The sequence below is a fragment of the Chinchilla lanigera genome, unplaced genomic scaffold, assembly GCF_000276665.1.
Source record: "Chinchilla lanigera isolate Chin_1 unplaced genomic scaffold, ChiLan1.0 scaffold00002, whole genome shotgun sequence".
Lineage (NCBI taxonomy): Eukaryota > Metazoa > Chordata > Mammalia > Rodentia > Chinchillidae > Chinchilla > Chinchilla lanigera.
Window position 1 is genome coordinate 45604989 of NW_004955403.1, and position 21708 is coordinate 45626696.

Below are 21708 nucleotides of genomic sequence, written 5' to 3' on the forward strand. Positions count from 1 at the left end.
GAGAGAGTGGGTCACCGACTTGCCCAGCCCCACCCCGATGCACCAGCTGCACAGCAGGATCTTCCCAGGAAGTGCCCTGTATTCTGGGCTCCAGGGGGATGTCAGGACACAGTCTTGAAGGTGAGGTGTAAATAGCAATGTGTCATCCAGCGCTGCCTGGAACACGATCAGCTCTAAAGTGCAGGCAGTAGGAGGACAGAGAAGAGGGCAAGCTTCCCTTCAAATTCTGTGAAGCGCTAAGACTGCAACATAAACGAGGTGGCTTGAGTCAGAAAACTTGGTTCAAATCCCAGTTCTGCCACTAAAATTGCTGTGACCTTGAGTGACTTATTTAACCTCATGTGCCCGTTTCTTCCTCTGAAAAATGTTTTCTTTTTCTTTTTCTTTTTTTTTTTTGGTCCTGGGAATTGATCCTCGGAAAAATGGAAATAAATTCTATCAATCTCAAGATAGTGATAAGGGATTAAAAGATATCAATTTAAATGAAAGGCATTAAATAAAAGCCATGGCACAGAAAAATATGATTCTCTGATATTTTTCTTTTTAATCCTAAGAAAAAGTGAAAGTAACTGAACCTCCAGGGAAGAAACCTAACTTTTTTAAAAATGTGGGATTGGTTATGTAAATCATGGCACAGCTGATTAATGAAATATAAGCAGCCACTTACAATGAAAACTAGGCAGCAGCACAGAAAATGATTACAGCCCTGTGGTAAGAGCAAGAAACCACGCACGAGATGCACCAATTCAACCATGTGTCCAGCAGATGCCTGGAGAAGATGCTAGAAAGAAATCCACTCCATGCTCAGAGGGGTTGGGTCAGGGGTGAGTGGAGAAGGGCATCAGGTGACTGTCTTATTTTCCAAATGTTCTCAACATATGTTACAGTTATAATAAAAAAATTTATTTAATAAAAAAATTCCCCAAACCACAGCAGAAACAATTAGGTATGACAAGAGGTGGTGCGTTGGTGGGGTTGAAATACACGGGGCAGGGGGGCGGAGGGCTGAGCCACACCAGGGGCTGGGGCAGGGAGAGGATAGCAGCAGTGTCTGAGGCAGGGAAGCTCAGTCCCAGGCTGTGGCCACCATGGGCAGTGGGGCTGGGTGCGGGCTCCCTGGTGTCCCTCCAGCGTGGGGCAGATGGGGGGGTGGCCTGGAGGTTGTGGGGACAGCGGGGCTCTGGAATCCACAGCTGATGCCACACAGGGAGGCCACCTCAGTGCCTTGCCCACAACTCATCCTCGTCTGCTGTCACAGTCAGGGGCATCTTCAGGGGGCAGCACCCCAGAAGGCTCCAGGCTCCCGCAGGAAGAGCAGGCAGGAGTGTTTGAGGGGACCCCCATAGCCCTGCCTGCCCTTGTCTGCTTGCCTCTGCTCCAGGGCAAATTCCCTTGTTTCTCCTCCCTTCCCAGACCATGTGGCCTGCAGGAGCAGGGCCAACCACACTGGCAGCATCGCAAAACAACAGATTTTAATGGAAATCACGCAGGAAGGAGGGAGGTGGGAGGCTAGAGTGGGGGCAGGGTGGCACGGCCCATGTCATTCCCTCCAGCCCAGGCAGGCACTCCCCTAGGCCCTCTCCCCGACACTGAACAGCAATTCTGGCAAGAGGGCAGTTCTGTAGCCCCTCGTCTAGCACGGCCACAGTATGAAGGGCTGCCTGGGAGCCCAGTGAGGATGCGGGTGGTATAAGCAGAGCTTGGGACACAGGGAGGGACAAGGCAGCAGAAGAAAGTGTTGCTTAAGCCAGAATGATTCCCAAGGTCCCCTGAGGAAGGGCTGTTTGTCTCCTGGATTGGGGCACAAGGGTTGGAGGGAGTCAGTTCCCCCTAATATGGCCTGGTACCATGGAGAGGGGCACAGGGTGGAGCAGGTGCCAGCCTGCGAAGGGCAGGTGTGAGCTTCAGTGGCACTATGGTTGTTGACTTTAGGGCCAGGGCCAGGGCAAGGAATAGGGTGCAGAGTGGTGTTTGTGGGATTGGCCAAAAGTCCCTAAATCCCCCAGTGCCATTCCCTGATGAAGCTATGTCTGGGCTGAACACCTGGTCTACCTGTCCACCACTCCTTCCCCCAGACACCAGGGGTCCCCTATTTAGCCTCTTGTAATGTTCCCACGGCCACCTTCACTGCCTGGAACACAGCCCAGTCCATCTAGGAAGAAGAAGACAAAAAGCTTTCAGTCACATGCTGAGGCCCCCTGGCTCCCCACGTCCAAGGACAGCCTTCCTCTGCACAGCCAGGTTAGCTGCCTGCTTGGCAGAGCTGAATCTGTCCTGCCCACTGAAGTTGTGCCCAGAGGCCCTTGGACAGCACACCCAGCCTGCTGGCCAGTGTCATACTCACTTGGGCATAAAGAAGGCGGCAGTCGGGGGTCAGGCTAGGTCCCTGGTGGCAGAGCTGAGCGGAGAGGACAGAGGTCTCTGGGGATAGGAAGTGCTGGGTGACACTGACTGTGCTCACCAGGCCTTGTACCTGTGCCGGGGAGGAGGTGGGCAGCAGGGTCAGCAGAGGTTCGAGGTCACACATCTTCTCCCTACCCCTCTGGTCCCCCGGCTCTACTCCCTCTGATGAACCCCACCAGCTCCCTGAGAATACCACCAGGATACAGCACCAGGCACCACACAGGGCACAGCCAAAACCAGGCCAGAGGGACAGGCCCCTCCATTAGCACCCTGCGCCCAGACCAGATCTCTGACTTCAGTACCCCTCAGCCTCTCTGACTCCTCTTCCCCAAGTGGGGCATGGCTCTCTGCCCCATAACATTATCTCAGGCACAGAGAGATGCTGCCTGGCCCTGGGGTGATCTTGTTGCTGAAAGTCCCATCACTCCACAGAGCCTCCCCGCCAGGAAAGCACCTGGTGGGGCGCCCCTGCAGGCACCAGCACAGCCTCTCCAGGGGCCTGCAGCAGGGTCCAGCAGCTCACACCCCACTCTTCCCGCAGGCGCCGTCGCAGCCCTGCGTCCAGGTAGCAGCTGCCTGGGGCGCCGGGCTCCAGGGTCCCTGCCCCAGCCGGGCATACCTCAAAGAAGAGAAGTCTAGATGAGCCCAGGGAGGAAGGCAGAGCAGGGCTTCAGGAGGGCAGGGGCAGGGGCTTCACAGGAGCCACGGGAGCAGGAGATAACTGAAGGGGTCAAATCTGAACGGGCAGGCTGGGGAGGGTATGGGTGGGAGAGAGAGGGGCTGGTAGTGAGGGACTGAGGCAGCAGCTGACAGAACATTTGGGTGGAAGGAGCTTACAGGAAAGGATTAAGGGCGCTCCAGCTGGGGGTTTGAATCCCTGCTTTTCCTGGGCTGGATGCCTCTCATAGCCTCAGTGGCCCTGGCCTGGTGCCCCCTCTTCTCTCAATAGTACCTCTTTCTCCAAAACCCAGGCAGATGTCCTGCAGGAGCCCCATTCATAAACCATCTACACCAGGAGCTCTTCACTGCAGCCTTGTGAACAGCCAGCAGTGTGTGCTGAACTGTGGGTGTGCAGGTAGCTGTGTCCCCCTGGGGAGAACCCCCCCACCGCGGAGTCAGTCTCTTAACATCCTGGCCCAGAAGGGGCAAGACCACACAGGAGCTCCAGTTCCCAGTGGGTGGACAGGCTTCTTTGTCCACAGCTGACACAGCTACGGCCAAGCCCAACCAGAGCTGGAGCTGCTAGGCAGGCAGGGACTTGTGAGGCCAGAGGAGGTGCGCAAGGAACACCTGCAGAGGTGAGCGCTCACATCAGGCTCCCACTGGCCAGCCCCTAACTCCGCCCTCTTCAGCTAAGACCTGGCCATGGTCCCTACGTTTAGGGCTAGGAGACTGAGCCGGGGATGCTGGCAGACCAAAACCCAATTGGAACCGAGGGGAGTCCCAGCCAGGTGCCAAGTGTCCTTTGCCCCAGAGTCAGGTCCATCCTGGGTCTACAGCAGTGTTTCCCAGGCCACCTAGTGAGAATGTGTCCCACAGAGCTCCCCCATGAATCATCCTATCGGGCCACATGAGACTGCCCACAGCCAGCCACACCCAAACCAGACGAGGCCATCTGCCTATGACGGTGTGCCTGTCTGCTCCCTCTGTGTTCCAGCATCTGGAACTTCATGTGTGTGCCTGTGGGCCAGGGTGGGGATGGAGTGCAGGATGAGGCACCGGCATCTGCGTGTCTGCGTGTGTGCGCGTCTTAGTGGGTGACACTTGTGGAAGTCTTTTCTTTAGAAGACTGGGCTCAGCTGGACTTTAAAGCCTTTTTCTTGTTGTTTTGAGACAGAGCATCATTATGCAGTCCAGGCTGGCCTTGAACTCACTATGTAGGCCAGATTGGCCTGAAAATGAGATTCTCCTGCGTCAGCCTCCCAAGTGCTGTGATTACAAGCATGTGCCACTTTGCCCAGCTTCACTCTAACCCTAACCTTGGTTTCCCACCTACCCTGCCCTTCTGGAGCTTTCTGCCTCTGACCTACTTCCAGCCCCTTCTCCTTCCCATGCCTCCTGTCATGGCCAGGTCCCCCCTCCGCCTGCCAGCCTGCCTCCCTCAGCTGTGTTCCTGGCCAGCACCTTCCTGGAAGTCTCCCCTCATAGGAGGGAGCCATGGAAAGGGGAGCAGCAGAGCCCCCCCTGGCCTTCTGCCAGCACCCCCTAACCCAAAGTCCAGGAAGAGAGGCTCCTGCCCCCTGGAGAAACATTAAGTAGTGATAGCTCAGATCCCAGCTCTTCCACTCAGCTCCAGTTTTCCTGCCTGAAATGTGAGAAAGTAGCCATTCCTGCCAGGGGGCAGCAAGGGACCACTGGCGGACATAATGTACCCAAGGCCCTTAGGGCAATGCCCGGCCAGCACCCACTGTTGCCCGTCTCATCCTCAAGCCCTGGCTCTCCTGCTGTGCCCTCCTGCTGTGCCCTCCTGCTCCTCTGAACCCTCCACAGACTTGGGGTCCCTTCTCTGTGCTGTCTGTGTGAGTAGGGCCCTGCAGCTCCCGGGAGGGGCTAGGGTAGGGAATGAGTAGGCAGGGACCACATACTGCCAGGCCGGGTGGGCGCAAGGGGGGGCGGCTTGAAGCTCCCTCCTCACCATCTGGAGAAAGCGGCGGATGCGCTGGGCATCTTGTGCCCGGAACACGTGCCACACAGTGCTGACCTGGCTGCCCGGAGACCACAGTCCCTCCCCGTCCAGGCCGGAAAGGAAGTCTGTGGGAGAGACAGTTCAGGTGGGCCCAGAGCACACGAAATGGGCTCCCGCTTTAATGGTGTGTCCTCGCTCCTGTCCCCAGCTGAGGACCCACCTTTCTGTGCCCGGTGCCAGGCAGGCAGCGGTGCCTCTGCATGCACCAGCACGCTGACCAGGTCAGCCACCTCCACACACAGGTTCTTGGTCCCGAGGTGTCCACGGTGCGGGCTCACGCCTACGTGGAGGTGGACATGGAGTAAGAGAATAACTCCAGTCTCCAGGACCTTGGCACTGACACCCGAGTGCCCCAAGACGACAGGGACGAGGCGGGGCAAGGAGCAGGCAGCAGTGGCAGGCACTCACCATGGGCCGCCCAGAGCTGGGGCTCCAGTGGGTGCAAGGTGAGGCCCGGTGGGAGGTAGGATGCCAGGTTGAGCTTCCCGTGGTGGGCACAGTACTCTGGGAGGGGCAGGCTGGAGGCCAGGTTCTCCACCCTGTGGGTGGCAGGGGGTCACACCCAGTGGGTCCAGCCCAGGCACGGGGCCCCCCACCGCTGGCTTAGCTCCCAGAGGGCAAGCTGGGAGCGCCAGGGGCAAGTCGGGCAGGGGTGGAGGTGAAGGTGGAGGGCAGGGGTAGATGCCGAGGGGCTGGAGCTGCGAAGCAGGTCTGGTCCTCAGGGTCCCACACACCTGCTGGCATCCTCATCTCCCAGAACTCGGTGCAGCAGGAGGACAGAGCCCTCGTCTGGCTTTGGGCGGCCTGGGGGAAGAGATAGAATGCCCTTGGCTCCTGGAGGAGCTCCAGGGCCGACAGCAGTATCTACTCCGGTCCTGCTTCCAGTGCCACTCAGATCACTCTGGGGTCCCCTTGTCACCCAGACCCTCAGACTCACGCTCCCAGCTCCCTGCAGTCCACATCAGGGATACTTACTCTCAAGCCCGGAGAATCCCTCCCAGAATGCCGCACTGTCCAGGCCTGTGGGCTTGGGGGGCCCAAGGGCAGTGAGCGCCCGAACCTGGCCTCCAAGCGCCCTGAGAGCTTCCATCCCCCACAGGCCACCTTGCAGAGTCCTCTGGATCCCTGACACCAACACAGGCTGTGGTGGGGAGAGAAGGGGAACACAGGAGGGTGGAAGGAGCCCTGTGTGGCCAGATGGGAGGCTGCTGGAGTGGCTCCAGATGCTTGGACCCAGGCCCTGGGGGCGGGGGGAGAGGCCGGCTCACCTGGCCCTGCCTCCAGTGCTCCTGGAACAGGTGGAAGCAGCGCCGAGGCCTGGGCTCCTGCAGCCACAGCAAGGCCCCAGGAGGAGGCATCCGGGGCCGCACCGGAGACAGGGACAGGCCTAGGCCCTTGCGAAGGCCTGGCCCACCCCGCAGGCCCGGCCCCAGGGCCTTCTCCTGGATCTTCCGCTCTACCACCTGCGCGATGATGCTGTCCAGGATGTTGGTGATGCGATCGTCCTGCAGGGAGGGAGGGACGGGAGGCTCAGGCCCTGTCAGGCCCCACAGAGAGGGCCGACCAGCCTCAGAACCCCAGGCTCCCAGCCCCTTCCGAGCCCTTGCTCACGCTGGGCAGGGCCGGCGTGACGGGGGCGAAGGCCATGTGGATGCGCTCGTGCCCCAGGCAGAGTTTGACAGCAGTAGAGGCCAGCAGTTCACAGAGAGAGGGACAAGGCAGGGGCCCTCGGCTGGCTCGGTCCTCTGCTGGGGTCTCAGTAGAGTCTGGGGTCTCTGGAGTCAGGGAGGAACATGGTGAGGGGCTTCCCGTGTTGTCCTCATTTTGCCCTTGACAGATGGCTCCCTTCATTTCCCGGCCAGTCTGCTCTATCCTCCCAGTATCCCCCATTTGCTGAGTTCTGGGCTCTCTCCTCCCCATAGCACTGCTGGAGAAGGCAGCTCTGAAGATTCTGAAGAGAGGGTGTTCGGAGGGCGGGCCCCAGGGCAGTGATGGAGATCAATGGCCGGGGGTGAGAGCATGTTTGCCAAAGCAATCCAAGTCACTCCCAGACACTCCTACTGCCGCTGCCCTCCCCCCTCAACCTCCAGCCAGCCTCCAGCCCACACCGTCCAAGGGGCACAGGGAAGCACTCACCCTCTTTGATGTCCTTGGTCCTGTTGGAATCCCCATTGCAGGAAGGTTGTGGAGTTGGGGGAGTTTTCTCTGTCGGCTCCTTCTGTTAAACCCACCCACCACCCCCCAGTCCAGCCAGAGATTTAAAAAGTGACAGACACAATTCAACTCCACCTATAAGAATTTTTTGTTTGTTTGTTTGTTTGTTTGTTTCCTGTATCAGGAATCGAACTCACAACCTCATGCTTGCCAGGCAGGCGCCGTGCCACTGAGCTAAATCCCCAGCCCCTACCTATAAGAATGAATGTGGGACAATTGTAGGCCCTCAGATTATGTGTACAGGGGCAAAGTGTTATAGCACAGAATGTCAGGAGGAATAAAGTTGTGCACAGACTTTTCTGAATGGTACAACATACACTGAAATAGATGTGAATAAATATATAGATAAATGACTGCTAAAAAGTATGTCATTGATGATGGCACAAGAGGTCCTTATTGTTTTTTTCCCTCTGTACTTGTCTATGTTTTCCAAATTTTCCACAGTGGGTACATACGTGGCAACAGTGTATATCTGAGTGCATTTAATGGCCTTTTCTTTCTTCTTTTCTTGGGGACAGGGCTTAACTATGTAGCTCAGGCTGACCTGCAATTCATTATGTAGCCCAGGATGGCCTCAAATTTGAGGCAATCCTCCTGCCTCAGCTTCCAGAGTACTGGGATTACAGGTGCGCCCCAAGATGCCTGGTTAATGAACTATTTCTCGAATAGATGACTTTCATCATAAAAACATGAACTTTGTAACAACCTTGCACAATGCACTCTGAACACCTGCACTGTGCGTTAGGTGCTGGGGCCATGCAGCAAGGGGACGGAGGTGTCACCAAAAGAGCCCTCAGCTGGGGTCATGCCCTGGGGCATCTCGAGGGGGAGGTGGTAAGTGCTGAGCTAGAAGATGTACAAAAGGGACCAAGACTCCAGGCGCAGAAGGCATGAGGATTCCTGACAGGGGTGTAGAGGGGAGAGGCCAAGTGCTAGTGTGGGCTGCAAGGGTCCTAATTCCCAGAAGGGAGCATATGGTCCAGTTCCTTGAGTTCCATGTCCCTCTTCATCCAAACCCCTTGCAAAAGAGGCCAGCCAATTGCAGGCACCTCCTCCGCCTTGGGCCCACCCACCAGTCCTAGCCACCTGGGCCACGCCTTGTTTCTTACCTGCTGTCCCCCAGCCCCAGGGGCCCACACCCGGGCATCAGCTTGGCAGAGGCAGTGCCCCCGAATGTCAAACTTGGCCCAGACCTGGTGCATTGCGGTGCTCAGTTCTGCCAAAGCTGGGGTGGAGAGAGAGACGGAGTGTGGTGACACGAGCAGCCCAGACGCTTGACCTCTCTAAGCAGGAGGGTGCGGCACCAGGGTCAGGCACAACCAGACAGGGAGCTGGTCTCCCTCAGGACCCACCCGCTGCATGCCCCACCCCTCCTGCTGGCTCACCCTGGCTGGAGACAAACTGGGTCAGCACCAGGGAACAGGCAGTGTGCCCAGCCTCCTGGGCACACTCCTCCAGGGACTGCTCCTGAGAGCCTGCAGGGTGGGAGGGAGAAGCTGCAGATCAAGCAAGCACAGTAGGGGCTGGGGATTTAGCTCAGCGGCACAGCGCCTGCCTGGCAAGCGCAAGGTCGTGAGTTCGATTCCTGGTACCGGAAAAAAAAAAGAAAGAAAGAAAGCACAGTAACCACAGGTTAAGGTCAGGGAAGAAGGTCCAGGACACGTCATTTAAATCAGGGCTCAACAAGCTATCAAGCTGGTGGGGCTGGGGATTTAGCGCAGCGGCACAGTGCCCGCCTGGCTAGCGCAAGGTTGTGAGTTTGATTCCCAGTACTGGAAAAAAACCAAGCTATCAAGCTGGGCATGGTGGCACATGCCTATAATCTCAGCACTCTGGGACACTGAGGCAGGAAGATGCAAGTTTGAGACCAGACTGGGCAATTCAACAATTTAGTAAAGTTCTGTCTTAAAATAATAATAATAATAAAAATAAATAAAGAGCTGGGGCTATCACTCAGTATGAAGGCCTTGGGTTTCGTCCCTAGTACAAAAAAATCCCATCAAGCTTCTGCTTCTTGAGCCATGTGGGTACAGAGTGACAGAGGACCCTGCCGAACTCAGAGGTTTCAGATGCTTGGATGTCTTGCAAGATTCCAAGGTGGTCGGTCATATGGCAGAGAGTGTTCTGATTCTGGAATTCTCTTTTGGCCATGTGCACTGGGACACTAGGACACTTCAAGACCTCAAGTGGTCAAGGGAAGCCAAGGGGGAGAAAGCTGAGAACGATGGCAAGAACAGGACAGAATCAGAAGACAAGTCTGAGTCCTGGCCGTAACATTTACTAGTTCTGTGACCTTGCACAAGTCACTTAACATCTCTGGGTTTTTCTCATCTGGAGAAGGGAGGCAATAATACCCACTTCAGTGTGTTACAACAGGTTTTAAAAGGTGCAAGCTGAGCAAAGTGGGAGGCATAAAGTAGGCTCCCGACTTCTGTTAAGGGTGGGCAAGGACACTGGTGAAGCCCTCTGATCTGGGGAGAGGGAAAGGTCTGCTCTAAGGGGCAGTGGGCAGTGGTGGCTAAGGCTGGGACTTGGCTGGGCTGGGGGAGGCAGCCCCCACACAGCAGCACCCCTGGAGCGAGCGGTCCTGCCACGGCCTCCCTGCCTGCCCGATTCCTACCTGCCTTCTCCCTGGCCCTCCCTGCACTGGCCACACGCCCACAGGCCACACACAGCCGGTGGCTGCAGCGGGGGCATCTCCAGTGGGTGTTGAAGAGTCCGTGGTGGCAGCGGCTACAGCAGCGTGGGGTGCCCGGGCTGTCCTCTGTCACAGCTGGCCCCTGGCCTGCTGAGCACAGAAAGAACAGGGTCAGAGGGTTGAAGGCGATGGCCCTTTCAGGAGCTCAGCCTCCAGCCAGAGAGGTGAGAAGCAAAAAGTTTCTACTGAGCACCAACAGAGAAGGGAGACAGGGACAGACCTCGGCCATGTCCCTCTTGGTACTCAATAGCCACATCCAGGGCTTCCCTATAGAGGCCTCCTCTCTAGCAAGCCCCCCAGGACCCCACCCTGCCTGCCTTCCCTTGGCCCAGGGATTGCTCACTGAGCCTGAATTACTAATCTACGTTGCTTCCAGAACATTGCTCATCTACCTTCCTCCCTTCCAAGCCCTATGAGCTACCGGAAATGAAAAGGCATGTCACTACTTAGGAGGCCTGTCCCCTAGGGGACTCTATATATTAGAGGAGGAAACCTTCAGGCCACCCCTGCCCCCCCAGGCCACTCTGGCCCTTATGCAAAGGAGTAGATTCTGTTAAGAGCCTAGTTTCAGACCATGCTGTCACTGGTGCTGCTGAGCATGCATTCAACAGATACCTGATCATGTCCCAGGTGGGCACAGGGGACCCTGGCCTCCCAGACCCACAGACCCACCAGGAGGGCATCTCAAATGGGGGGGGTGGCTTCAGGAATAGACCTGAAGGATGAGTACATTTTCATGCACCAGGTAGGAAGGGAGGAGCAGGGCATTCCAGACCGAGGGCACAGCCAGCGCCAAGGCCCTAGGGGAATGACAAGCTCGGGTGATCCGGGAAGCAAGGGATGGTGGTATGTGTACTGGGAATCCAGGCTGGGGGTGGCTGGAGCCCATAGGAGCCCCTGAAGAAACTAGGGGGCTGGCTTTGCTGGGGAAGAGGAGCCACCAGCAATTACCCAGGGAGCGACAGGCAGCCAGGCCAGGAGTTCTCTGTCTCCAGTGACCACTCTGGTACTGTGAGAGGCTGCCAGAGGCCTCCTGAGCCCATGACTCACCCCAGCCAGCCTTCCTTGGCCCTCAGGCCCCCGGAACCCACCCACTACCTCCCAGAGCTCTCACAGACACTTGTCTCAGCCCTATTTTCCCCACAAGCCCTGAAGCTCTCAGAGCACTGGGTTGGACCAGGTTTTACACGTCCCAGCATCCTGCCCCCGCCACACCCAGGCCAGAAACCTCAGCGTTGACTAAGAACCCAAGTCAGGCATAAGGACAGGGCAGGGCGGGAGCTCCTCTGAGGTCATGGCAGGCCTGGGAACCCAAAGGTTGGCGGGGTGGAGAGGGCCGGTTGGCCCCTGCGCAGGCGCAGGAGGGAGGTCTGGCTCACCTTCGCGCTGGGCCCAGGCCAGGGCCTCCCGCTCCCTGCGCAGCAGGCGGCACAGGCGGTCCCCCAAACCACTCAGCAGGTGCTTGGCAAGGCCCATGCTGAGCAGGTCGGAGCCAGACCCTCCTCCTTCCTGGGAGTCTTCCTCCTGCTGTGGCTCGGCACCCAGGGGTGGCCTGTAGACGGGCAGAAGAGCATGAGGAAGGCCCTCCTTGGGGAGGGGAAAGGAGCGGATTCGGGGCAGCAGGGGCCATGCTCACCTCTGTGCTTCCTGGGAGTGGCAGGCCAGCTCTCCCACCCCTCCAGCTGCCTGGGCACAGCTTTGGCACTGAGTGACGCCTGCCGAGAGAGCCACGCCAGGTGTGTCCTGAGGCCCAGGGTCCTGGATGCTGGCCCTGCCACCTCGGGGTCCTGAAGAGACAATGCAGCTGGTCAGGAGTCTGGGTTTCAAGGCTCCTGCCAACCCTGACCTTAGTATCCACCCAGCCCACACGCACAGCCAGGCCAGCCCCTCGCCCCAGCTTGTGAAGTATCATGGGAACCAGCAAGAGGGCCCCAGGTGGCTAGAAGGTCCATATACATGCTGAACCACAGCTTGAGACTGCCCTGGCATGGACTGATGCCCAGGGAAGGGGTTGTCTGGGATGTTGAGCCCAAGGCTTTGGGCAGCTGGGGTGATGGGCCTCATACAAATGCAGGATCCAGCTGGTATAGACTTTAGATAGCTCCACTGAGGGTTTAGTAACACCGCTGGCTGCATGACAAAGTGAGTAGATAATCCAGTGTGGACGCAGATGGACACACAGAGCATGCCGGAAAGTGAGAAGGCCGGTTTCAACACAGGCCACAGGTGCAGTGACCCAAGAAGGCGAGGGGGCCAACAGCTTCGCAGTCTAAACCAGGGTGAGGCCTGGCGCGGACAGACGCGTGCCAACTGCAGGGGCACTGGGAGACGCCACGGGGATGGTACATGAGGTCCAGACCCAGCAGCACAGAACTCTGACAAAGGAGATAATCCCAAAGAGCCAAAGCTGAGGCTGGCAGTGCCAGGACCCTTGGTGAAGGACACTGTGACAGAGGACCCAGGTTGTAGCCACGGTCTGAATAGTCCAAGCAACCTTCATGATCCGGTTGACCAAGAGAGGCAAGACAGGCGATCCGTCCAGAGACAAAAATGCCCAAGCCAGAGTTGTGGCACAAAAAAATCAGAGCGGCGAACATTTATTGAAGGTCTACTAAGCACCACAGATTCTTCAGTGCCCTTGATGGAACTTGTTACAGTAGTTAGTCCTTGGAGCAGTCTTCATGAGGCAGGCATCATCTTCACGTCCATTTCATAGATGAGCTGAGGCTTGGAGAGGTGAAGTGACTCACCCAGGCTCACATGGCTACTGATCAGCAGAGTCAGAAGCAAGTACCGCGATTTGAGGGCCCAGACTCTGAACCATATCATTCATTGCACTGCCACCAAAGCACCATGGGTTGGCAGGGACAGAGGGAGATGGAAGCCACTTGCTGGAATGCTGTAGATGGTGAGGCAGCCCTGAGCCACTGGGATCCAGGTGGAAACCTGACATCTGGGTGTGATCCACTCATAAAGCGCTTACAGGGTCCCTCCCCCGCAGAGCCCCAGTCCTGCCCCCCGTCCCTGCAGCCCTCTGCCTGCCTTACCTCTCTGTGCATCATGCTGTTCTGCTTCCGCCTTGCTCCCTACTGATGCGTCCAGCACCTCCTGCCAACCCCTGGCCTCCTGGCCTGTGGTGCCTGGGAAAGGGTCAGGTGGGCGCTTGGGGGCTGGGCCACCCATGGCTCCCTGGACCTCGGGGCTGCCTGCCCTCTTGAGGGCCCGGAGCTGGGCAGCTGGGCTCTCCTCTTCCGCAGGCCAGCCACTTGGGCACCCAAACTGCTCCGAGTGCCGTGTGAGCCACGTCTTCTTCAGTTTGGTGTGGTGGTTTGGGGGACAGGCTCTGGGACCCACAGCCTTGTTCGCTTCCTCGCTGGACTCAGCAGGCCCACTGGAAACCCCCTCCAGGCCCTCCTGGCACTTCCCACAAGGACCAACATCCCCCTCTCGAGCAGGTGGGTGGGATGAGCAACAGCCCCCCTGGGTGGTAGGAGGCCCAGGAGAGGGGCACCGTGGCGTGACAGGTGGCCCTAGCTGGTACCCCAGACTGCCACTGCCTGGCACAGTCCAGACATTGCCAAGACTATGGACCAGGCCAGGAGGACAGGTGGGCCAGGCGGTCCGGGGAACAGTGTCTGGATGTCCCAGGACAAGTGAGCGAAGATTCTTCGGCCTGCCAGCTCCTGGATTTCCCTCCCTCTGGTGGAGTGAAGGGCCTTCTGCCTCTCGTGCTCTCTGCAGAAGACCACCAGGGGCTGAACCCAACAGCCCAGGTTCCAACACTGCAAAGGAGGGCTCCTTTGCCAGCCTGAGAGTGCTCGGATCCTTGGGGTAAAAGCCCTAGGAGAGGAGAAAGGATTAAGTGAGTGCTGGCTTTGGTTCCCTGTACTTAAAGACAGACAGAACTGACATTAGCATTGTCATCAATAAAACACTACTGCTAGGAAACCTCCAAATCCCTTACAGGCTAGGTGATAAATGGTACCACCCTGAGCACCCCAGGGGGTTCCCCACTGCTCCAAGTTCCTCTAGATCACCCCCCCAATATATGAACTTCACAGTACAGTAGCTAAGGGGTTAATGCCTGGCACAGACAAAGGACATTGGGATGTACTTGGATTATTTAGTGCCCTGACACATACTGGCTTTGTTATACTTTGTTTTTTAATTTTGAGACAGGGTTTTCCTACATGTTGGCCAGAATGGCCTTAAACTTGTGATGCTCCTGCCTCAGCCTCCCAGAGTGCTGAGATGATAGGGATGTGCCACCACACCCAGCACCATGGTATTTTTAAAATATTTTAATATCTCAAACTGGGCATGCAGGTTGCCTACGGAGGAGGACAGCAAGATACAGGGCATGAGGTCACCTGCACATCCCACTTCCAGACAGAGAGGTCTTGTCTGCCTGCCTGTCCTTTGCCCCAGGACAAGGCCACACACGCCAAGGTCAGAGCTTCTGAGGCCTTGGCCTGGGTGGATGGCGTGGGAGCCGATGGCTGCTCAGGCTGAGGGCAGGGAAGCGACGGGGAATGGAGCTGCGCTGAGGGCTGGCTGCTTAGGCCGACTTCAGGGCCTGGGATGGCTCTGAGCTGCCTGTCTGAGTGGCCCTGCCTTGTCTTTTCATCAGAATGGAAGGAAAGACTGGTGCAGCCCTGGCAGGGCTCCTTGGGGACCGCTGAGCTGCCTTGTGTGGCTGAGCCCCAGGTGCCCTCTCTGCTCCGGCACTCACCTTGTTGCCCAGGCTGAAGGCAGACGGCGCCTTGGGCTGGCCCCCAGGGTACATCCAAGGGTGTGGGGCCAGTGGCCAGTCACATGGACGCTCTGGGGGCAGGCTGGACACTAGGTAGGGTGGCAGGCAGGTGGGCACCCAGAAGGGAGCTCGCTCCAGGATCTTGGTCTCCAGCAGAAAAGGGCAGTGTAAGGGCCTGAGGGCCACGGGATCACCCTTGGGCTGTCCCCCACTGTGCTCAGGAATGAGGGGGCCATAGTGCGGAGGGCACACTGGCCCGCAGAAGGCCAGCGGGTGGGCCAGCATTGCCTCCTTCCAGCGCAGTCCATCCTTGCCGCCCAGCCAGCTGGCCTTCCTCTCCCCATTCTGGGGGCCCTCTCCCTCCACCAGCGGGAAAGTGTCCTTGGGGCCCTGGGGGAAGCCAGGGGGAAGCCAGGAGTCTGGGGTGCTCAGGACGCCCCTCCAGAAGGGGGCAGGCTCTCCAAGGCACAGTGACCCGTGACGCAGGCTGTCCCTTGGTGGAGTGCCCGGCTCCTGTCCCATGATGCCATTTTCAAGGACCGTCTTCTCCCAGGCTGGGGTGTCCTTCAGGAAGCTGGGCGTACTTGCCATCCCTCTCCTGCCCTCATGGGGCTCTCCCAGGGGGATCCCTGAAGCATAAACACCAGAGCATGAGCTCCCAGAGCACATGACCCAAGCACCTTACTGCTGGCACAGAAAGGGCACCACCCTGGCAGCACCAAAGTGGTTCAAACCAGTTGAGGCAAGTGCTGGTCCACAGCAGGGCACCAAGCAGACTACCATATGTGGCCAGAGGGATTCTGCCTGGGAACCCTTAAATTCTGGCTCCCACCTGAATTTCGGGTGTCGAATTCATTGAAGGCTGCCATTTTTAGGGTGACATGTTCTAGCTTCATTGAGCCAGAACCCTGGTTACCAGCTGAAGAGGACAGGGAGCCAGAAGGTGGGAGGCCCTGACTCAGCCACCTGCTGGGTGACTTTGGGCAAGTCCTGTCACCCCCCAAGCCTGTGTGAGCCCTGACGTGAAGTGCGGCTGGGGTCTCAGAGGACAAACAGAAGTCTGTGTAGGGGATGCTTCATGCTTGCCCCAGCCCCCAGCCCTAGCCAGGCTTGCAGGGCCGGGAGTGCAGGCCAGGCAGGCTGGAGTCACCGTCACTGTCACCAGGAGGGCACCCGGCCAGGGCTGCTGGCTGTTGTCTCCCCACACCTGGGCGGCCCTTCCTCTGCCTCTTCCCAGGCCCTAATTTCTTGGTTTCTCCAGCAGAGCCAGAAAATCTGCTGGGGGCTAGCATCGTGGTGCCTCCCAAGAGGAGGGCATTAACTACACGGCTTCTTCAGGGATAGGTGAGCAGCCCTAGCCTAGCCTCAGTGCCAGGGCGCGGAGGGTAACTGCAGCCCGGCGGGAGGAGGGAAGGAGGCGGGGAAAGCGGGCTGGGCCCCAGACAGAGGCAAAGGAGGGAAAATTGAACGTGAATGCGTGCGAGGGACCAGGATGACAGGTGGCACCAGAACGGCAGAGCTCTCTAAGCGCTGTCCCCTTGGCCACCGCCTAAGCCCTAGGAGAGTGAAGCGGGAGGCGTGGGAGAGCGCGTCCGGGCTTTCTGGTGCTGCCGCTCTCACGCGCTCTCGCGCCTGTTAGGACGACCCTAACTTCTGGACGCTGGGTCGAGAGGTCCGTCTCAGGTGCTGGGACCCACTCCTTCCGAAATCCCCCCGGGGTCCCCTCTGTGAGATTACCTGGGCTTCACGGACCGGGCGCGGAGCAGGCGGCGGCAGTTGTGCTGGCCGGCGCCGGGCACCCGCTCCCCATGGGCCGGCTCAGGCCTCCCGGCCGGCGGGCGGGCGCGTGGTCGTCGCGTTCTCCGCTCAGCGCGCTCGCGCTCTCTTTTCCCCCGGGCGGCGGGGGCGCTCTAGGATCGCAGGTTGGAGGGGTCGGACTCCGGGATCTGCAGGATGCGGCACACGGCGCGGATCGGCCGCACCAGCTTCTGGGCCGAGGCCGTGGGTTGCGCCATGGGACGCCGAGACTCCGTGCTGCGCTTTGGGGAGGGCCGGACCGGGGCTAGGGAGCGGGTGCCCCCCGGAGGGAAAGAGGGAGCTGGGCCGGGGGGAACGCGCGCCCCGGGTCGCAGATGGCTGAGTAGGGGGAAAGGCCGAGGGGCCGGGGGAGGGGGTCGAGCCTGAAAGGGGGCCGATCCCGTGACCCAAGAGAGAGGCACCGGCTAGGGCTCAGCACCGCGCGACGCGGCTAATGCAGGGAGAGCGCAGCGGAGAGCGCAGCAGGACCTCCGATCGCCATCGCCAGATGCGCAACTGAGAGTGGGGAAGCTGCTCCGCCGGTTTCCTCCTCCAGCACCCTGCGGGAAACAGGAGCCCGTGATTCGGCGGCCCCGCCTGGGCCTGCCCCCTCCTGAGCCCCGGGGGCTTCCGCCAACGCCCCGGCGATGCCACCGGCTGCGCAAGGGGAGAATGAGCCCTTTGTTCACCCCTCCTCCCCGCGGCACCCGGGCGCCTGCCGGGAGAGGCTCCCCCGGGGCAGCGTGCCAGCTTCCCAGCCGCCCCACCCTCCCGTGGGCCCGGCCCCGGAGCCTGGCAGGCGGGCAGCACCCCCACTATAGGTGCCAAGCCCGGGAACTGGAGCAAAGGGCGGGAGGGGCCGGACCAGGCCACCTTGGGGCGGGGTGCCCCCCGGGGTGCTAGGGCGGAGGCTGGGAGGGGACAGTGCTAGAGCTGGCAGGGGCAGTCGGGTTCTCACGGGTCAGTGATGGGCGCTGTGACCCACGCCGGCCTAGCCTTGGTCGCTGGACCACTCTCTCCTGGTCCTCTCCAGAGGAGGCCCATGGACACAGGGCTGTCTGCTGTCTCCCCTGCCTCATCCTCACCTGGCCAAGCTACTGTTGGTAGTCCCCCACCCAAGACCCCTCCCCGTCTGTCCTAAGGCCCAATGTCACTAGGTGTTGTGTTTAGGCATCTGGCACAGTCTGCCACCTGGTCTGTCCCCGGTCTATGGGCCTGCGTTTCGCCAAGTATCCAGAGATGATGGGCTCAGAGGAGCTCCACCTTGAGCTCCCGCCCTGGGTTCTGAGGGTCTCTGCATCCTCGGGGTTCCCCGTGTTCCCTGGCCAGGTGCTGGAGAGGAGCCTATAGGAGTGGCCCCTGGGAGGGAATCGAGAGTAGGAGAGGAAATGGGCAAACAGGGCACCCTCCACCAGAGGAAGCATCCCGGCTCGTCTGCGGGGGTGGTTCCAGAGCGCAGACACAAACAGACAGATTCAAACACACACAGACAGATTCAGACACACACAGAAACCCACACGCCCAACGGGCACTTCCCATCCCCGCAGGCACCCATCTCCTGCCCTCTACTCTCCTGCCTCCCTGGCCAAAACAGAAGTGACCTCTCCCCACTTCCCCATCCCACGGCGTGCTGGAGGTCCCCAAGCTGCTCCCAAGTCAGAGGACCATCCCTAGAGAGGGGAAACTGGGGAGCCTGGCCAGGCCGGAAGCTTCTGCCCAAGAGACCAAAGCATAGGCAGGGAGCCTCTCACGCATAGCAGAAAAGAGGAGGGGGTCCTCTTGAAGCCCAGGGAGAGAGGTCAACAGGGCTGGCACTAGGCACTACTTGAGCCATGTTGGCACAGATCTCCCCAGCCCCTGGCCTCCCCCAGGGTCCGGTTCTGTGGCAGGACAGGCTGGTAGGGGTTGTTTACATGGCTGAGCTATTCACACTCCCTTCTTTCCTCAGCTCTCCTGGGGGCAGCTGGACCTGAGAGAGGCAGGGGAGAGAACTTTGGAGGGTCTAACAGGGCCTGGAGGCCCCACGTTCTGAAACTTGCTCCAGAGCAAGATGGTGAGCCATGGTCCCTGGGCTCTGGCCTCTGGCCTGCCTGATCAGCAGCCCAGGCTCAGGAGAAGAGTCCAGGGCAGAGTCCTGTGGCTTGGGGCCTGGAAGAGGCCAGAGTGGGAACCTGGGCTGTCCAGTGCCCTGAGGGCCTGTTGCTCTCATCCCCAAGGAGATGGGGACTGGCCCCAAGAGAGTGGAACGGACCTCCCTTTACTCCCAGTTGCCGTGTTGGCCTTATCAAGTCACAGTGCGTGGTCTGGACCAGGCCCTCAGGACAGGCTCCTGGAATGTCCAGAGGCTGGTGGGAGCTGGGAGGGGGGAAAGACCCCTTTCCTACCCCCACCCTGATCCCCATCCTGCCTCAGAGCCCTGCCACAGGCCAAAGCCCTTGTTGCCGACTGTTCTGTGCCTGAGGATGGAGCAAAGCTGAGGACACACAAAAGACACAAACACAAAAGGAAAGCCACCCAGCGCGTGGACACAACGCCAGACCCAGGGACCGTGGCAAACTGGTGGGCACCCCCAGACACACGTGGACCCAGCCCCAGCGGTGCCGACCCCTGGCGCACTGACACACACACACACACACACACACACACGCAAACACATGAACTGACACACTGGTGCTGACGGCACAGCAGCACTGACAGCCAGCTGCCCTCTCCCGGCCCCAGAGCCCCTTACCTGGGCAAGCACAGTGCCCCTCGTGGAGCAGCCCCCTGCCCAGGGTGGGCAGCAGGCAGGGCGGGGGAAGGAGCCCCGGAGAGTCAGGCCAAGCTGCCACTAATCCGGGCGGGGAGAGGGGGGGCACCCACGTCAGAGCGGGGACTGCCGGGTGGAGGGCATCTGAGGACATCCCCTCCCACACACGCGGCCGTCTGGGCACCTAGCCCTGCTTCCCAGCCCCTCCATCCTCCAGACAGCTGAGGCTGGCCTCCCCCCACCCCACCCCCACCCTGTGGCAGCGCCTGGGGTGGGGGGCATGGGGGAGGGGAACACTGGGAGAATTCTCCCAGGACCTGAGGGGAGGGGAGGGGAAGGGAAGTGTGGAGATGCTTCTGGGGCCAGGAGGAAGCTCGGTGGCAGATGCCACCCTCCCCTCTTGCCCACCCACCCACATCCTTGACCTAATTCCTCTTCTGGAGCCCTCCTTCCCCCCACCTCCCCTGCCAGCAATCTAACCTCCATCTGCCCCACACTCAGGACCCTATGCCCAGGAGGGCCAGCTCTGGCCCCCAGGACTCCCCCAGCAGCAGGCAGCATCCTCTGGCTTGGGCTTGCCCTCTTACCCCCCAGCTACTGGGACACGTATTTTCTGATGCTGGGTGGGGCATAGAGGCAAGGGCCTAGTTACTCGCCCCCTCAACCCCCTCAAGTTGGGGGGTGAAGAGTGCCCACCAGGCCTCCCCAGCTCAGCCTGGGCCAGGGTAGCGCTGATCTAGAGGCTCATGGTGCTGCTGCTGAGTGCGACAGCTAAAAATACAGCATGGGCCAGTGTGTGCAGTGACGTGGATGCCAGGAGCAGGGAGGGGATCAGGACACCGAGGGGCTCCGGGCTCCAGGAGACATGGATGTGGCCAAAGAGCAAGGAGGTACAGCAGCCCTCTGGAAGGGCCAGAGGATGTCGGGAGGGAGGTGGGGCAAAGGGAGAAGGAGGATGAGACAGAAGGATGGCCTGTACCAGGAAGGGCAGAAGCGGAGGAGCCCTGGAAGGAGACCAGGTGGGTGTGGGAGGCTGAGTAGGGGGCTGGGACCAGGACACAGCAGAACCGTGAGTCTGAGGGGCTTCAGGTCGGTCCTTTCCCAGCCCTGATCTTGCCTGGGGAGGGTGGCACAGGGCTGGTGAATAGATTGAGGACCATGGGCAGGTGGGGCCCAGCCCAGCCTTCCTCCAGAAGCCAGAGATCCAAAGGGTGGGCCAGGGACCCCACCCAGAGGGTGGACCTGCTGGGCAGAGGGTGTTTCTCAGAGGGGTAGGGTCAGCCGCCACCCAGTGCCCTGAGCCTCGGGATCATGTGTGTACTTGGCCAGAACTGCCCTAGACTTGGACTTCTCTTCACTTCTTCTCTGGCCTCAGGATATCTTGGAAGTCAGACAACTGCAGTCAGCCATTCACCAACTTGCATTAGGGAGACGCTGGTGGCTTCAAGGCTTTGTGGTAAGCCGAGGTGATGCAGGGTACAGAGCCCAAAGCACAAGGCTATCTCTTCCTTGGCACCGGAAGAGCTCACAGTTGGGCTCAGTGCATTTGCTCTTCTGGCCTCAGAGGTGTCAGGCCCCAAGTGAGGACACAGAAGTGACGGCTGGGGAGCTGGACACATTAGCAAAAGATAACCAGACACTTTAATCCCGCTCTGGGGAAGTTGGGGCTTCCTGGAGGAGGCGATACTTGAGCTTGGAAATGGAGAACAAGCGAAACTTCACCGAATCACACACTTACAAAAATATTTTGCTTCCTTTAAGCCACTTGTTCCGGGCTGGGATACAACAGTGAGGTACATCTGTTCTTTATGAAGTGACAACGCAGTGGGGGAGAAAATATGATTGCTCCAGGCAAAAACGTAGGAGCAGGGATGATGAGAACTGCAGAGGAGCAAGTGACACGATGCAGGGCTCCCCATGGGGGCTTCCAGGAGTGGGGGAGGCTGCAGTGGGTGTGAAGCAGACAGGAAGAGGACTGGGTCCTGCCTGTGCCACAGGTGGAGTACAAAGCTTTACCAACTTTGCCCTAGGCATGCCCTAGGGACCTGCCCACTCTAGGGCCCCAACCCAGGACGGAGCGAAAGCGGAGCCCCTGCCTGACGCGACGGTTGGCAGAATTCAAGGAAATCATCTCTACGAAATGCCTAGCACAAGGTCAGGCATGCACCAAATGTTCCATACATGTTCGTCTCCTTCTCCTTGCCTCCCAGGCAAGGAACAGCTCATTTACCCGGGTACTGTTTGGTGATTAAGTGCATTGACTCTGGAGCCAGACTGTTTGGTTCAAAGCCCAATTCTGCCACTTATGAGCCATGTGACCTTGGGCAAATCACTTGCCCTCTCTGTGCCTGTTTTCCTGTTTGTGAAATAAATGAAGATTATGATAATCATACCCACATCCTGAGATT

At 59.2% G+C, this 21708-nt stretch overlaps 1 protein-coding gene across 5 annotated transcripts; it reads right to left on the reverse strand.

The window, feature by feature from the left end:
- Positions 1 to 881: 881 nt before the first annotated feature.
- Hr (hair growth associated) lies at positions 882 to 19398 on the reverse strand. Of its 5 annotated transcripts, none has more exons than XM_013513757.1 (20): positions 19283 to 19398; positions 16492 to 17111; positions 14734 to 15383; positions 13049 to 13841; positions 11638 to 11716; positions 11381 to 11553; positions 9924 to 10091; positions 8689 to 8778; positions 8413 to 8528; positions 7226 to 7307; positions 6701 to 6864; positions 6358 to 6594; positions 6065 to 6230; positions 5824 to 5893; positions 5498 to 5628; positions 5250 to 5369; positions 5039 to 5154; positions 2858 to 3022; positions 2345 to 2473; positions 882 to 2152 (listed from the first exon to the last, which is right to left on the reverse strand). In XM_013513757.1, the coding sequence occupies exons 3-20, from the start codon at positions 15343 to 15345 to the stop codon at positions 2090 to 2092; spliced, it is 3474 nt and encodes a 1157-aa protein (XP_013369211.1). In that variant the 5' UTR covers positions 15346 to 15383; positions 16492 to 17111; positions 19283 to 19398; the 3' UTR covers positions 882 to 2089. The 5 variants fall into 5 exon arrangements, 4 of the variants coding, with proteins under 4 accessions (XP_013369211.1, XP_005373704.1, XP_013369202.1 ...); XM_005373647.2 differs by having other exon boundaries at positions 9924 to 10088; positions 11638 to 11788; positions 19283 to 19397; XM_013513748.1 differs by having other exon boundaries at positions 11638 to 11788; positions 19283 to 19397.
- Between the last annotated feature and the right edge of the window lie 2310 nt (positions 19399 to 21708).